Source organism: Hyperolius riggenbachi, chromosome 9 (assembly GCF_040937935.1).
Source record: "Hyperolius riggenbachi isolate aHypRig1 chromosome 9, aHypRig1.pri, whole genome shotgun sequence".
In the NCBI taxonomy this organism is placed as follows: Eukaryota; Metazoa; Chordata; class Amphibia; order Anura; family Hyperoliidae; genus Hyperolius; species Hyperolius riggenbachi.
Window position 1 is genome coordinate 48758102 of NC_090654.1, and position 18031 is coordinate 48776132.

The window sequence follows — 18031 nt, forward strand, 5'->3', positions numbered from 1 at the left end:
TGTGACGGCTGGGGTGGTAGGGATGAAGGGGCGCACTATGATGTCTCAGCATTGGGTGCTGGAGGACCTTGTCCCGGCTCCGTGTGCCGGTCTACAAAAAGTCCGTAGGATCAGCTCATCTTTGCATCCTGCAATTGAAAAAGTACCAAAAAAGTTCTGTCTAAATTATTCTGAGTATGTTCTTGCTTGCTTTTGGCTTAAAAGACATATTCTAGAGCTGTGAATATACCACCTAGAAGAAAACTTAGGAGAAAAAGTGATTTGAATAAGTGCGTATATCTACTTCACTGCTTAGCCCCGTTCCTGTTGCTTGGTCTGATTTAGTAGATAGCAATTTTAGTGTTTCTTCTGTCCTGCATTGACTCAAATCTTGTAATCGTAGATTGCTCTGGGCCTGATTCAGTTTGGATTTGTGGTGACATACCTCTCGGACCCGCTAATAAGTGGATACACCACAGCCTCAGCAGTCCACGTGCTGGTGTCACAGCTCAAATACCTCTTTGGAATTAGAATGAGCCAGAAAACAGAACCACTGTCACTGATCTATGTAAGTACAATGCAAATGTCCAACAAACGGTAAACTGGTTGAGCCTTAAAGAGAGTCTGAAGCGAGAATAAATCTTGCTTCAGACCTCATAGATAGCAGGGGCATGTGTGCCCCTGCTAAACCGCCGCTATCCCGCGGCTTAACGGGGGTCCCTTCACCCCCAAATCCCCTCGGTGCAGTGGGGGATCTCTTCCTGGTTGGGGCAGGGCTAACCGCCGCAGCCCTGCCCCACGCGCGTCTGTCAGCGCGTATCTCCGCCTCTCCCCCGCCCCTTTCAGTCTTCCTTCACTGAGAGGGGCGGTGGAGAGGCGGCGATGCGCGTCTGATAGACACGACTGGAGGCAGGGCTGCAGCCGTTAGCCCTGCCTCCAGGAAAAGAAAACTCACGACCAAGTTTGCGACCAATGCTTGCGGGGGTGGGTTTGGGGGTGAAGGGACCCCCGTTTAGCCGCGCGATAGCGGCGTTTTAGCAGGGGCACACATGCCCCTGCTAACTATGAGCTCTGAAGCGAGAATTATTCTCGCTTCAGAGTCTCTTTAAGGGATTTGAATGGGGCAGGGAAGAGGAGGGACTGGGAGGGTGATAGGAGGGAACATCGCTGCAAGCCCACCTCTTCCTGGTGGAATATTTGACTTAGGCCAAAAATCATTTTTCAAGTAGTGATTACAGAGACAAGCGGTAACAAAGAGAGAAACGTGGAACGCACAAAGGTATTTGGATCCAGCATAAACATACTTCTGTACTTACCCTTGCCTGGATCAGGTATCCTTTAAGCTCTGCCTTCCACTCGGTCTACATATAAGAGAAAGAGGTTCTTAGGCACTGCACCACAAATGTTTTTCTAATTAGATACTTACTACATACATTTCTTCAGTGTTAGTCTGAATATTTTAGAATACCATTTCTTTTTAAGGCCAGATGGAATTCTATTTATGGCTGAAATTACTCTCTTTGTCCCCAGACTGTAGTAAAACTTTTCTCCAGAATCACCCAGACCAACATCGCCACGTTAATCACCAGCGTAGTCGCCATTGTGGTCCTCATCCTGATGAAGTTTCTAAATGAGAGGTTTGCTTCCCGTCTGCTGATCCCAATTCCCATTGAGCTCATCATGGTAAGTATCAGAGACTTGGAATTAAACTGGAAAAAAATTACATCATTTATTAACTGTTTTTACTCAGTCAGTTATTAGGGCCTGATGCACGAAACCCATGGTAAATTTCTTGTGTGCAGGCAGCGCACGGCAATATCACTGGTGCTAATGTCATTAGAATCCGCACATTGCGCAGTTAGTGTGACCATGGTACAGAGGCGGTTTACTCATTTTGACAGATTTAAAGTTGCTCCTTTTTGTATTTGCCTGAGGAAGCGGGCTGTAGACCCACGAAACATGTTGCAGCTATTTTTTTTTGTAGTTAGAAATAAACGATTGTTGTTAACTGATTCAAATCTGTCGAGCCCTCTGTGAAGAGTATGGATGATCAATGAGATGCAAATATTTCTGAAATTATGCAAATCTATGCAGCTTGAAAAAGGACCAATAAGTTTAAACCTGGGTTTAAATTGATTGGTCAATTTTCAAACTGCATACATTGGCATACAGATTTGCATAAAATTTACATCAACTCAGAAGAATTTGCATATCTTTGATCATCCCTAGTGGGGAGGTAAGTCCACCACTACACCCCCTTTTTAAACTGGTTTTAATATATTTTATACTATACTGGTGCCTCTGTTTCTACAAATTCTGTCTACCCACCCTGGTGGAAACGGTTTTGTCCGTCTTTTCTACAACTACAGAGAGCAACTTCTTAGCCTGAGTGGGTACCGGATATTTTCCCCATCTGCCTATACAGTGGTTGCCTTGGAGGTAACCCATCCTTTTGAGTAGTTTCTGATATTTATACACAATTCATCCTATGCTAAACATGCTACACTATAGTGGGCTCTCAAGTGTCTCCTCTTTTGGTTGCTATGGTAATGCGTGATAAGCAAGTAACACAGCGTGTGTTACCATTAATGTGCATTACTTATGTACCGTGGGTCGCGCTAATTGTGCAAAGTGTTAGCATTAATACTGGTAGTCCAATAAAATAAACTTATCGGGAGTTTTTCATCATGCCCTTTGTCCTTTTAAAAATCACTAAACTTTATGGTTAAACTGTGTTTTGTCTTTTGTGTAACTAAAGATAATAATGATGCTAACATTTGTATAGCGCTTTTCTCCTGTCGGACTTAAGGTGCTTGAGAGCTGCAGCCACTAAGGGCATGCTCAAGAGCCCACCCTGCAGTGTTAGGGAGCCTTGCCCAAGTACTCCTTACTGATTAGGTTTTGGCTTACTCAATACTTACAGCAAAAAGTCAAATCCCGGTCTCCGATGTCACAAGTGGTGCCCTTATCCAGTACACTATCCAGCCACAGATTATGCAGATTAATCCCTTGTACATGCAAAGCTCCATTGATCACCATCACACCATCTGAAATTTCACATAAGGCTGTCAGTAGGAGTGCCTGGGTTAAGAGATTAGCTAATCCCAAATTTTAAGTGTTTTAAACTCTGAAAACATGTTTTCAGGTAAATTAGAAGTGTTACTTTTTTTCCACAACATTTACAGATGAAAAAGCCTGCTTTCTAGCTGGGCTTGCCTGCAGCTATACACCAGTCCATACAGCCTCAAGATCAGGGCCGGCGCTATCATAGAGACAAAGAGGGCAATTGCCCCAGGGCCCCAGAGCCTGTAGGGGCCCCAAAGGTGTCTCCTCCCTTAACTGTTGCTCCTTAGGGCCTCTGCAGAGTCTTTGGCAGAGTAGTGTCTCACTTGTGCTGGTGGGCAGATGATGAGACGCAACACTGCCAAAGGGCCCGGGAGGGAAATTTGGCTGCTAAAATGGGCCCCTAATGCCACTTTTTAGTCGGGGGATGTTTGTTGAAGGACCTCAGGGTTCATTTTGCCATGAGGCCCTACTGTTACTAGAACCAGCCCTGCTCAAGATCCCTACACTTGCCGGCTTCCTGTTCAGAAAGCAGGATCTTGGCATTCCACTTCCTGTATACTACAAGTCTGTAGCAGGCTGTGATCACATACTGACTAGAAATGGTTAATGAGATGCCAGGTGCAAATTTATTCCAGATTGTATGCAGCTTGGCATTGAGCCAATCCAGAGTGGACGGAAATACATTTGATTGGCCCGGTTCCAACCTGCATACAATTTGCTTGCAAGCAAGAATACTTAGTATCTCATTGAACATCTGTAATAGTGATTGGCACAAGCTCCCGCTCCTCTATTGTGCATAAAACTGAATACTGATGCCATATTCTCTACTGTAATACTCGAAAATGTAGTCTAGCCTTAGTGATTCTTCCTGCTTTGTAAGTCACATGGTCTGATGGACCAACCCACCAGCCAAATTCAGACAGAACAGGAAGAAAGCTGTTTGGTAGTTTTGCATTTGGCCCTTGAAAAGGAGATTCTGTACACCATTTTGCCTCTGTAGAATGTTTTAATTGACTAATCATACTGATTGCTATTAGAATTTTCCTTGTTAAATTTTGTTGTGTCTGAGCTTTAAATACTAAAACGAGAATTGGAAACAGTTAGTTTGTCTGGGGTTTTCTAGTAATCTGACATCTTCTGTGTCTTAATTCAGCTTGTTGTCTCTACTGGCATATCCTACGGAGTTGGACTGGATGTCGTGTATGGAATACAAAATGTTGGACACATTCCTGTTGGGTGAGTTATACAAAAATATGTAGGCAGGTACTTTTTTTGTGGTATACAGCAAGACCCCCATATCCGTCACAGGGCCAGTGCACATCAAAAACCTCTAGCAAATCCGCAAAACGCAAGAGGTGTTTGAAGCAGATTTTCAGAGCGATTCTAGGCATGTTTAGAGAGATTTTCTAAACATGCCTAGCGTTTTTTGGAGCGTTTGTGTAGCAGATTTCATATATTGTTACAGTAAAGCTGTTACTGAACAGCTTCTGTAACAAAAACGCCTGGAAAACCTCTCTGATCTGGCGTTTTTCAGAGCTGTTTTCCACTTTCCTATACTTTAACACTGAGACAGAAACGCCTCAGAAATCTAAAAAATGCTGCAGCCCCCGAGTTTGCGTTTGTGGAAAAAACAAACCGCTCTGGTGTGCACCATCCCATTGAAATACATTACCCAAGAAGGTTTCAAACTGCTAGTGTTTTTAAAAACGCTCCAGAACTGCTCTAGTGTGCACCAGCCCACAGACAGGGATTGCCTGATGACAGTTAAATGTGCTTGTCAGTTGCTGGAACCAGCATCAATAGCACTACCCCCCCTTTCCCAGCAGTAGGAACTCCCGACTGTCTTCTATGTATCCTACACCTCCCGCGGCTTTCCAGCACCCTCAATGTACGGCACCCGGCGTTTCACTGGCGCATTAAAGAAGGCGGCTGAATGTTCAGTGAATAGTTCCTGCTCTCAAAAGCTCAGCCGCGTTATCCCTCTCAGGCATGCCGGTTAGTTGAGACTACCAGTTGCCTGAGTTCCGGATCATGGGAACTTTCCTGCTATTTTTATTAGGATGTATCTATGGTATATCATCTATGGGCCCATTTGGACTTAGCAGCCAAGTGATGACCCACATCTGTTTTTCGAGGGTAGCTTATACAATAACAAGTATTGGATGGGTCAATAAGGAGAACAGAATACCCAGACAGCTCATGGTGACCCAGAACCACTAGGAAGGTTTTAGGGGGGTAAAGGAGACCAAAAAGCCCTCGTACTAAAAAGCAACGTTGAGTGTAATTGGCCTTTTAAAACAGAAGGTAGTTGCGATGATTTTTTTTATTTTCTGCATATTAACTTTTTTTTTTAAAGATTCTTTATTTCCAAAGAAATTTTTTTCAAACATAACAAAATAGAAAACAGACATAGAGAAAAAGGTACATTATAATACATACTATGTCTCTACAGTGCCAGTATTGAGCATTGGTCGACTACCAGTGTCGACCCATTAGAACATAAGACTCAGTATATACTACAGGTAGATAGCATAAACTAAAAAGAAGAGTTGAAATGAGGCATCCAGTATTGTACATAAGCAAATATAACAAATCAAGTCATTGATACACATGTCTGCCCCCATGTGTATAAGGAAGTGGTCCCAGCAAATGCCAAAAATTGTATAAATACCGCTAAGGAGGAGTCCAGGGCCCAAGGGGATCATACACCCAGAAGCTCCTCCCAGACTTTACCTAGTTAACCTATGGAACCATAGATGCATGAATATTATGTATCCGGAAACTCTCAACGGTATATGTGCCATCAGTTGTAGCTCTTAGTTTAGAGAGAAAAGGAGAAAGGGTATTAGAGGCTAGGGATATGGTAAAAAGAGAAAAGAGGGGAAAAAGCCAGAGAAGAAGGGGGAAAGGACAAGAGGGACATTAGAGATTAAAGCTCGGTGGTGGTACTCAGGAGCGCAAGGCCTAAGCTATGAAGGGAAGGTCCAAAAAAGGAACCATTCCCTAGTTAACCAGAAAGTAGTAGTAATGTCAGAGGGATGAGTTCGAAAGGACTATACTCTTGACCCCACCAGGCTTTTGAAGGCTTCTGAAGCCTCATATTCAGACCAAGGGGCCCATATACGACTGTATTGTTCATCTTTATTGTGTAGGGATAAGGTTAGATGTTCCATTTGGTCTATAGTCTGTATTTCCTTCAGCCATTCGGAGATCAGTGAGTGTTGGGTTGCATATTATCTTTTTATTTTATTTTCAATACATGGTACGAAATAAATTTGTAAAGAAAGGGGAAAAAAACAAAGAAAGGGGAAATAAACAATAAAGAAAATTATCAGACTATCTCAGCTGAAGATCAATCAGCTATTCACAAAGAAGGAGTAAATCAGTACAGTACTCCAAAAAAAAAAAGAAAAAGATAATTCAGTGGCTCCCCATAATGCATCACTCCTGAATATGTAAATCATTTCTTTATGCCCCTGAAGCCAAACGTATGCATACGTATTACTACTGGTGAGTTGGGCGAAGGGTGAGGCAAATGGCGGCTCACCCTGCTGACGCTCAAATCCCCGGAGGAGTTAAATACTATTCCCCCTCCAAGTCGTAGCAATTCGCAGGGAGAAGTAATTCAGGGTCTGGTGATTGCCTGAACCCTGAATTACCCATGCTCAGGGTGCCCACTATAGCATTAGTGCTATAACGGCGCCCAGCTCAGGCGCTCGGTGAAAGCACCTGCTTTGAGGCTCACACCCAGAACCCTTCTGTTCAGGCAATTTACACTCGCTAAGGAGAACAAAAGTTTAGCTTCTTAAAACAGAAGGTATCATCCTATATAATAATTTGCAAGTGTCTCTGCCTCCCATGTCCCTGTGTCAGTGCTTTTGCGCAACTGCGCATGTGCTGCACTGACAGCCGTTGGGTCAGGACGCGAGGACTTGCCAGGGGGCCGGGCTGGCGTGTGTGCGCACCCGTGAGGCGGGTGGCAGCATGTGCACTGACATGCGGCGGTGACAGATCTAGAGCCCGTTTTTAAATGGGCTTAAGTCAACTAGTTTGCTATAATTCAAATTGGAGTGAGCATATAATGTCTCCCACAATGCATCACTGCTAAATATGCAAATTATTCCTTGTCCCTGTTAGCTAGCCACACCTCCGGAACTGCTGGAATGCAATGATGTGTCAGCAGTTCTGGAGGTGTGTCTAGCTTACAGGGACAACAAAGGATGATTTGCATATTCAGCAGTGATGCATCGTGGGAGACATCATATGCTCACTCCAACCTGAAATATCGCAGATTCCTTCTGTTTTAAGAAGGCAAACTTTTGTTTTGCTTGACATTTTAGTAAGAGGGCTTTTTGGTCCTGTGTAGCCCCTTACAGACTCCAATGAGTTCTGGTAACTGGTTCACCATGAGCTTGCTGGGTAGTCTGTAACTTGCTAAGGAGAATAGAGAGACTCGACTCTTTCCATTCCAATATTTGGAGATGATGAATCTTGATTTTACGTCTGTTGTATTTTTCAGCTTAAAAACTCCCATATTGCCTGACTTCAGCCTGTTCAGTGACATTGTTGGAAACGCCTTCGCCATTGCTGTGGTGGGATACGCCATAACCATTTCCCTGGGGAAGGTTTTTGCCTCGAAGCATGGATACAAGGTGGACAGTAACCAGGTAAGAAGACTTGATGACTTCAGGCAGTCATTTGATCTCTATTTTCACTTTGGCACTACAGTATGGATGGAGAAGCACCCTACAACCCTCAAATGGTCTTCTAATGTCTTCCTGATAATAACTAATTCCAATGTACATAAAAAATAAAGAAAAGGAGTACGGGATATTAACCTTATGATAGTGCTTGTCGCACCTTTAAATAAATCATAGTAATTGCATACCAATTTAAGGAGCTCAAAGTGACTTAAAATACCACAATCGCAAAGAAAAAAATGTTAAACATATGCAAATTAGAAGTATGCTTCTTCCAGAGTAAAATGAATCATAAATTACTTAGTGAACTGCCATTCACTAAGTGCTTTTGAAAATAAACAAAACCCTGAGAATCCTCCATGAAGATTTGGGCTAGTCCAAAACCTGTCAGTCCTGTCAGATTTCTACTACCTACTAGGAGAAAAGTAATTTATAGCTCATTCTACTTTGGAAGAAATGTACTTCTTACTTGTATGTGTTTACATGTACATTAAATGGTATGATTTTCACGATAGTGGTCCTATTGATCAATAATTTATTGATCAACCAATTGCAACTCACGTAACCTTAAATGGAGGTAGCCCTTTATATTGCCAGCGGTCTGGCTTGTCATTTCGACTCCTATACGGCATATGTGGTATCTCGGTGTCAGCATGTGCTCTGATCAGGAGGCGGGAAGTCGAGCACTGCAGGCATAGCCGTGACCTAGTTGTCATGTAACATGACGTCTATTGGTGGGCGGTGCCACCCCATGCCACCGCACCCTTCCTCCTAGCATTGGCTGTCACAGCTGTAGGTATTTCTCTCTGAATAGCTCATTCAGAGAGACAAAATCCAGGCTTTGAGGGTTGTCAATCTGAGGAGAATTATGCACTGATGTGTGCAGAGCTAGCAGCCACAGGCTGAAATGTATCTATCTGCAGCATAAATAAACATTCTATTTTGTGTGCAAAACCTACCAAGGCAGGATTTTTTCATACTAAAGTTTTTTTTGTTTTTTTTGCTGTACTCTGTAGTGTTCTGAAAAATGCAGAGACCAGCACTGCCTGTACTGTCAGTTTTCTTACATAGTTATTTTGGTTGAAAAAAGACATATGTCCATCGAGTTCAACCGAGTTCTCACAAAGCAAAACTCCTAAATCAGTCCAATGCAACTAAAACCTACACACAAGGAATTACAGCTTTTGCCTCCTATATTTAACATAAAAAAGGAAATGCTTACATAGCGACACAATATGTTCATTGTAATTTTAGAACACTTAAAATTAGATGTAAATGATTCTGGGTTGCATGCAAATCTAAGGCAAATTGCATTCACCTTGAAATCGGGCCAATCAAAAATGGCTAGAAGTGCACTTGTTTGGCCCAATTCCAGGCTGCATTAAATTTGAAATCAAGCTGGAATTATTTGATTCTCATTGATCATCTCTACAATGGACTAGACCACATGTGTCTAACTCCAGGCCTGGAGGGCCAGATCCATGCCAGTGTTTAGGATGGACTGAGAAAGAGAGGAATGTGTTCTACCTGATTGACCACGCCTTTCCTGATTCAGACCCATCAATTAATATGAGCTGTATCAAAAATGTGTGAGGACCTCGGCCCTCGTAGGACCGGTTTGACATACCTGGACTAGACCATGGATGTCACACTCCAGTCTTCAAGGACTGAAGCTAAACTTTGAGGCCCCTCCCGCCCCACAATTTTCACACCCCCTCCCTTGTCTCCCCTTGGTGCCGTTCATGGCCTTGGGGCCCATCTCACAAAGGATCATAAAACAAGTGTGACCATCAAGATCTACACAAGTGTAGCCACAAAAACACCTGATCTGCATAGTCTCCTGTATCGGAGGAAGCGAGCATTAGTAGATGGGGCCCACCAGCGATCACAGGGGCTGCTCTCCTCTAGTTACGCCCCTGGCCGAGGTCCTCAAACATTTTTGGCACGCCTCAAATTAATTGATGGGACTGAATTAGGAAAGGCGTAGTTCATCAAGTAGAACACTAAACACTGGCATGGCTATGGCCCTCGAGGACTAGAGTTTGACACCTGTGGACTAGACATTGAATCTTTGGAAGAGACATGAGCTGACCAGGCTAAATGGCATTGCTTTGAAGCAACAATCTCACCATGGGAGAGTAAAAGTGAGAAGATTTAACTATTTTTCTTCTCAGCCTTGTGTCACACAATCTCCCTGAGCTGCCCCCTCGGCGAGGTGTGGAAAAGTGAGAGGGGAAGAATGGGAGATAACAAGGCTTGTTTTAGCTCCCCTCTCTCTGGCAATGTACTAGAAAAGAGCCAGGGGGGACTGAGATAAGATTCATTACAGCAAACACATTTATGATTATATTGGAATGCTTGCAATGCAGGGTCATGATGTAGACTACTTAATAAACACAGAGCAGTGGTTAATTGGAATTTGATTTTATGGCTGTCAAACCCTCTTTTACTTGGCTTCAGACTTTGAATGTGGTGATTTGTTTTCTCTTCCAGGAGCTTATTGCCATAGGCGTCAGTAACTTTTTTGGGAGCTTTTTCCAGTGTTTCCCTATCAGTGCCTCTGTGTCCCGGTCTCTGGTCCAGGAAAGTACGGGAGGAAACACCCAGGTGAGAGACTGATTCTTGTTACCTACCTTAAAGGGGAACTGAAGTAAGAGAGGTTTACGAAGGCTGCCATATTTATTTCCTTTTAATCAATACCAGTTGCCTGGCAGCCATGCTGGTCTATTTCTCTGCAGTAGTATCTGAATAACACCAGAAACAAGCATGCAGCTAGTCTTGTCAGATCTAACTTTAAAGTCTGATCTGCTGCATGCTTGTTCAGGGGCTATGGCTAATAGTATTAGAGGCAGAGGATCAGCAGGGCTGCCAGGCAACTGGCATTGATTAAAAGGAAATAAATATGGCAGCCTCCGTATTACTTCAGTTCCCCTTTAACAGCAATAACCTTCTTGTTTTCTTGATTCTTGTTTTCATTTTACAAAACTGTGCTTACATTTCTAATGTGGTTGCTATTGGTTACCAGTATATGCTTTTTTACTTTGTAAATAGATGAAGGATTATACAATATGATTATATTTGTTTTTCTGTAGCTGGCAAGCGCTGTGGCATCATTTGTCATCTTTGTCATCATCCTCCGGGCCGGGGAACTTTTTCAGGATTTGCCAAAGGTAAACGGAACATCGACTGACTAAACATTATAAAATGCAGAGGTGTCATATAGGGAAGATTAACTGTGACAATGGTGTGACTTTATTCTATGTGGTCATTATTGCTATATTCAGTGTTCTAGGGACAGTGATAGCCACCCTGACCATTATGGATGTATGAACATGGATTTGAAACTCATAAAAATACAGCTATACATTTTCATTCTCATAAGTAGCACCATGCAGCACACTAGAGTCTGACCAGAGGCGTAGCTATGGGTGGGCAAGGGGGCACATATGTCCCTGGGCGCAGCAAAGGGAGTGAGCTCAGCATGGACGTTGCGCCCCCATGTGCAGGTGGCTCGCTGGCTACCCGGAGTGCCCCTGCTTCTCTCCCTCTTTCTCCCAGAGGAGTGCAGAAGCATTAACAGCTGCAGAAAAAGGCTATCTAAAGAGGCACATCTGGCTATCTAGACGGTGGAAGGGGGCACATCTGGCTATCTAAAGAGGTGCACATTTGGCTATTTAAAGGGGGGCACATCTGACTATCTGAATGGGGTAAGGAGGCACATATGGCTTTCTAAATAACATTTGACTCCACCCATGACCACAACCACATTCTGATGTGTGGCCACACCTATTTTGTCCAGAGGGGGCCGCTAAAACCGTCTTTGTCCCTGGGTTTTTAAAAAGCCCTAGCTACACCTCTGAGTCTGACATGGTGACCACACGATCCCTCTCTCTCCCAGTCTAATGGTGCCTATCCACACATCAGTACTAGTAAAAACAAAAAGAACACACGGACAACGGGAGCCTGTTTTGGCATAAGATCGCCTGGTAATGGATAGAAAAAGGTAAGTAGGAGATGTACTCACAAGTGTGGGTTGTGCCAAGAAGCAACCACTAGTATGGGCATGCAGGGAAGTACCATCCCCACTTGGCCTTTAGGAAGAAGTATCGTTCGCTGCTCTAAAAAGGTTCACGCCACTGCCAAGTTTTGGGGAAAGTCCCCTATCAAAGTAGGATAACTAAGTGCTGAATAGAAGTGTAAACCTTTTTATGTAAAATCTACTGTAATCTCCTTGGTGGTAACCCCAAGTCAGGCTGGGTTGGAAAATAGAAGCCAAGAGCGGTAATGTCGAACCTGACTTGGGGTAGCCGCCGGGAGGTGTATGCAGAGCATGCGTGCAGTGGGGGTTTGTAGCTCAAGCAGTGGTTTGTAACCGCACGCTGGCAACCATTCTTCTTCCGGTCCTCGGAGACTCTTGATCCCTCTGGTCAGATCGCTGTCTGTTGTCATGGTGCAGTGCAGCACTATGATTCAATATATTTTTTAATAGTATTAGTATTTAATAGTATAGTATTGTGTGTGGTAGGAGTTGATTACGTGTAAATCGATTTATTTCAGAAAGGAATCGATTGTTTTGGAACATTGGGCAAAAATCTATAGGTGTATGGTGAGCTTTAGTGCTGCTGTACAAAGTGTTATAGAGGATAATAAAACACAGATTCAATCTAGCTGTATTAAAGGGGTTCTGTGGGGGGGAGTTTGAAAATAAAAACGGACACTTACCTGGGGCTTCTATCAGCCCCCTGCAGCTGTCATGTCATGCGCTGTCCTCCTACGATCCTCGGATCCCCGCCAGCGGTCCCGGTCTGATATTCGTCTAGCAAGATGAATAGTGCTCGCTCCCGCGCGCGTCATCGGGCGCTTACTGCGCAGGCGCAGTACGAAGTTTATTTGTACTGCACCTGCGCAGTAAGCTCCTGATGATGCGCGTGGCCACGGCTGCGCAGCCGCAGTTGGATTAGATGTGGAATTAGACCGGGACCGGTGGCGGGGAACGACAGATCGTTGGTGGACAGCATGGGACATTACAGCTGCAGGGGGCGGTAGAAGCCCCAGGTAAGTGTCCATTTTTATCTTCAAACCCCCCCCCCCCCACACACACACACACACAGAACCCCTTGGATAAATATTTGTCTTATTTGTGTTTACCTAAACTTGTCTATTTAATTAAATGTTGAAATAATGCCTTGTACACACCATGCAATTTTCGGTCAATTTGACGGTTGAATCGATTACTTCTCACAGGTCTGATCTGATTTTCGATTGTTTTTCTGATTGATTTATTATATATGATTGGAAAAATGACCAGAAAAACAATTTGAAATCGGATCTGTCGTAAATAATTGGTTCGACCTTCAATCTGAGAGGAAAATTGCATTGTGTGTACTAGGCATTAGGTTTGTTTTTTTGAGGTTCTGACCTATGTCACCCTTTGTCATTTCAGTCCATCTTAGCTGCAATCATTGTCGTCAATTTAAAAGGGATGTTTAAACAATTCTCAGAAGTTGGAGTCCTGTGGAGAACAAATAAAATTGATATGGTAAGAATGCCTTCACCGTCACTGTTGTTAGAAGCGGCAGAGGAGTAGTGCTGTAATATTTTGGAATCATAATGGGGAAACCAAGTTTGTGGACTGCTTAGGGAACATGCTGTGGTCCAGGCTATAGCAGCACTACCAATATGTGTAAAAAACTAAGGATCATCAGGGGTGCAGCTAAGGTTTTTATGGCCCCAAACAGCCCATAAGTTGAGCCCCCCTTCCCCCGAAGGGAGCCATGGTGGTGCCCCAGTATAGATAGTCTGGTACAGGTGGTGCTCCAGTATAGGTAGCCAGGTATGGGTGGTGCCCCAGTATAGGTAGTCAGGTATTGGTGGTTCCCCAGTATAGGTAGTCAGGTATAGGCCACTCTTAGAAACTTACATGCCCCTGTTCCTTTGGCAACTCCTCTCACCCCGCTCTCCTTGCTCTCTCTTGTCGCCGGGCCCCGCTTCGCTCCTACCGCCATGGTTACTTCTGGCTCACACCTCTGACGTCATAAGAGGAGCAGCCAGGTAACCATGGAGACAGGTCATGATGCCGGGCCCAGCGACAGGAGAGAGCGTGAAGAGTGCAGTGAGAGGAGTCGCCGATGGAACCGGGGCGTGTAAGTTCCGGGGGCTGCGCAGAGCACAGGGCAGGCTGCCAGCAGAAAGCGAGGCTCCCCTCCAAAGTGAGGCCCAAAGCTGGGGCATGCCTCGCTTGTACGCTGGCAGCGCCCCTGAGCATCATGGTAAATATGTCAGGGAGGCAGCCATATTGATCTTCCTGCATGATAGCTGTGGCTAATGCCTATCCTTTTCTGAAAGGGCTGAAGTGAATTTGAAGAAATTAATGAAAAACCTGTGAAACCAGTTGAACAATACGACAAGCTTTATTTCTCAGTATACGTTGTAATTCTAAAGCTATGGTGTGAGATACCAGCATTTCCCCATAGTTCCTTTCATTGGGTGAAAACGGGACAAAACACTGGCAAAAATAGAGGCAAGGTGGTTCAGTGGCGACATTCCCACTAGCATTCAATCAGAGCTGTATTCATCGGATGCTTTTCGCCCCATCTAGACGATACGATTCTTTGTGTGATTCGATTACGATTCTATTTACGATCTGATTTAATCCGCCATGTCCAATCGGGATTCGATTCAATTTGATTTGCCATTGTTTTGCAATGGCAAAACGATTGAATCGAATCGAATCCCGCACAAAGAATCGTATCGTGTAGATTAGTGTCTTCTGGTTGTCTCACAGATGTTCCAAGGTCAACTGAACAGAGCAAGTTCTAAGCCAATTTCTCTTCCAGATTACCTGGTGGGTGACTTTTGCTGCAACAATCCTGCTGAATATGGACATTGGCCTGGCGGTTTCCGTGGCCTTTTCTCTGCTGACCATCATATTCCGCACTCAGTTGTAAGTAGTTTACCAAATTCCAATACCATTAGAGGTGGAGATCATTGCTCTACTACTTTGTAATGTTGTCTTCTGGCTTTATATTGCTGTTTTATGAAGATCCTACTACAGGCACAAATGTTTTTCTTGTCTAGTGTCAAATAATTCACTTTTAACATAACCTGTTCAGGAGCCCCTAGTCACAAGGGCGTAACTACAAATCCCGGGGGCCCCCAGTAAAACTTTGATGTCCCCCCCCCCCCTTTACTCACACTCTTCCCCTTGCCCACCCTGGTGACCTTCACAACCTGGGGACCCATCTTGCAGGGGTCATAAAACAAGTGTGGCCATAAATCTTCACACCCATAACAAGTGTAGCCACAAAAACACCTGATTTGAAGGATGGACCTCTTTATCGGAGGGAGTGAAGTAGTAGTTGGGGTCCCGTTACAGCTCTGGCCCCCACTGCTGTTCTGTAGTTACCCACCTGCCTACTCCATTCACTTCCTGATCCCTAGATTTACACTGCCTCTGTTTGAAAAAGTGTTTTCCACTAATGAGCTCGGGGCTTTGATCAGTTGCCTTTTTTAGCCCCATGGAACTGCTTGGCCTGTTCAGTGGACTACATTCAATAAAAATACTAATATGGTGCTAATTGGGATGTGGAAACCTGGGAATCCATCTTCTTGGGAATAGCTAAGTCTTTTATTAATAACATTATGAGCAGTGCTGCCCATCCAATATTCGGGTATCCGAACTACCCAGATAATCCGAACTTTTTCCACTATCCGAACTTTGAATTGGATTCCAGATATCTTTCTAAATACGAATAGCACTATCCAAGCAAACTCGGATTCCCCATGTGAAATCCGGGCGGATAGTTTTTCAGGATATCCGAGTAGAGGCCTTCAAAGGCAAAAATCCCTTTTGGTGGCATATATATATATATATATATATATATATAGAGAGAGAGAGAGAGAGAGAGAGAGAGAGAGTTTTTGAGGCAATTTAAGCCATTTTGAGGCCACTTCCGGTTTTTTATCCGGATATCCAAATCCGACCAGATATCCAGGATACTGGGTTCGAATATCCGATTTTACTTGGATACCAAAAAGTTCAGATTCGGATATCCGATTCGGATCCGGATATCTGGGTATCTGGATCCGAATTCAATTTGGATTTTGAAAAGGGGTATCTGAGCAGCACTGATTATGAGGCCTTTTACATGCTACAGGAGATTACGATTTTTTTATACGATCCGATTTTTGATTCCGATTAAAAAAAGGACTGCATGCTGCGTTTTGTAATCGGATCATATACAAAAGTCGGAATTGCATGTAGTGTGCAAGAGGCCTCAAAGGGCAAGGGCATATAAAATCTTAGACGATTGATATCGAACCCCCAGCAAAATGTTTGAGTGGGATATCTTACCAACCAATGAATGCTTTAGGGGTTGTGGATGTGGAGCGGATCAGTTGCATTGCTGATGGGACCATTTGTGTACGTACTTTTGGTGAGAGGTACTTAGCCTCCTATCTGAAATATTTGCGGTGGATATACCCTTGAACCCGTGGGTTGCACTATTTCATATGAAAGTAGCAGGGGTGCCTAAGCAAGACAATATGATTGTCTCCCATGTTTGTATTGCAGAGGCAGCTCTCTTATGCCTAGTACACACCATACAATTTTCTGTTAGATTTTTCTGTTAGATTTTCTGCAAGATTTTCTGTAATTAGATTATTTTCTGTAAAGTTCTGGTAGAGACTGGTCATTATCTCTGGTGCATTGTCTTCTGGTTATCTCCTGCTGAGTAGAATAATGCCTAATTGCTAGGCATATAGATGGTAAGATAGATAATTTCCAACATGTTGAAAATTATCTATCTGGCAGGTAAATCTAACAGAAAATCTAATGCTGGGAATACACGGTACGTTTTCTGGTCTCGATTTCGCGCCCGATGGTTTTCCGCGCTCAATTTCACGCCCGATTCTCTTATCTTCCATTCGTTTTCCTTATCTTTTCCCATTGTTCCCTATGTGAAATCGAGCGCGGAATCGATCCGGCGGGAGATCGGACATGTCCGAAATCATCATTCGAGCCATCTTAATGGCTCAGAAACCGTGTATTCCTAGCATTACAGAAAATTGTATGGTGTGTACTAGGCATTAGTCTTGGAGATGGAGGTCTCTCCCACCACCTAGGGATGCTCTGATTAGGAAAATACAATAAACATATCTAATGGAGAAAATTACTTCTGAGGAACTTGTGGATTCCCATAAATTTCTTCAAACATGGGATAAATGGTCCATTTGGGTAGTCTTATACCCCTGTAGTGTATTGGCATCAGCCAAGATAGCTTCTGTATTCGAAACCTCTGAGACTTGTCTGGAATATGGTAACTGCAATTAACCTCCTTGGTAGTAATCACGAGTCAGGCTCAGGGTGGAAAAAACAAAGCCAGGAGCGGTAACCCCGACCGTGACTCGTGGTAGCCGACGGCAGGACTGTGCAGAGCACAGTGCTCAGGGGGTGTTTTAACTCGCCTCCCCCGGGATCCAGACACAGCAACCATACTTCTTTCTGTTCTTGGAGTCTCTGCATCCCTTGGGTGAGATCACCTTTGTTGTCATGACGACAGTCAGCGATCTCACTACAGGGTTACAGCGCCACCTGGAGGATGGAGGGAGAATTGCAGTGCTGGATCCCAGGGAGGTGTGTAAATACTGGGGCTGCTGCAGGTCTCTCTGTGGTGTGATTTTGTTCTTGGCTTTAGGGTCTAAAAGCCTGCAAAAATTGCACCGATTTTAGACCCTAAAATGTGGTAAGAATCAGACCACCAGAGGGGTTAAGGGAGAATTGTCTGTCTATGTCAATGGTATGTGGCCACTATTGAGTATTGCTCTTTGATAGCCCTTTGTAAGGACTCATTACATACGCTTGACTGTGTTGATACTGATTTTTTTTTACCCCTCCTGAAAATGCAGATCCAATTATTCTGTTCTTGGTCAGGTTTATGAAACTGGTGTTTACAGAGATGTGTCCAGATGTCAGCAGGTAAGAGATCTATGTGCTTGCTTGTTAAAGTTTTTTTTTTTTTTATCTTTTTATGAAGTAACGCTAAACCTAAACCATAAAACTATGGATACATCTTATATATAAAAATACTCTCCAGCTTACCAAGTGTTAATTAGTCACATCCCACTGTAGGTGGGCTGTGGGCGGATCATAGGTGTCAATCAATCTCAATCACCTAATAAGCTTTCTTTTGGCTTCTATGATTGAATGATTGAATGACAGGACAGGAACCCCAGGCTATACTTGGAGTTGTCCCGGTCACCTATTTCCTGCTATTTCATGGAAACTG

General features: G+C 43.9%; 1 protein-coding gene across 1 annotated transcript in view; it reads left to right on the top strand.

Annotated features, from left to right (window-relative positions):
- The window catches only part of LOC137533427 (solute carrier family 26 member 6-like), a 40335-nt gene that overhangs the window by 6680 nt on the left and 15624 nt on the right, over positions 1 to 18031 (top strand). The window contains exons 5-13 of the mRNA XM_068254820.1: positions 383 to 547; positions 1510 to 1662; positions 4199 to 4281; positions 7565 to 7712; positions 10239 to 10352; positions 10838 to 10915; positions 13189 to 13284; positions 14582 to 14688; positions 17652 to 17721. Of these exons, the coding sequence (XP_068110921.1) occupies positions 383 to 547; positions 1510 to 1662; positions 4199 to 4281; positions 7565 to 7712; positions 10239 to 10352; positions 10838 to 10915; positions 13189 to 13284; positions 14582 to 14688; positions 17652 to 17721 (1014 nt within the window). The remainder of the gene's footprint in view (positions 1 to 382; positions 548 to 1509; positions 1663 to 4198; positions 4282 to 7564; positions 7713 to 10238; positions 10353 to 10837; positions 10916 to 13188; positions 13285 to 14581; positions 14689 to 17651; positions 17722 to 18031) is intronic.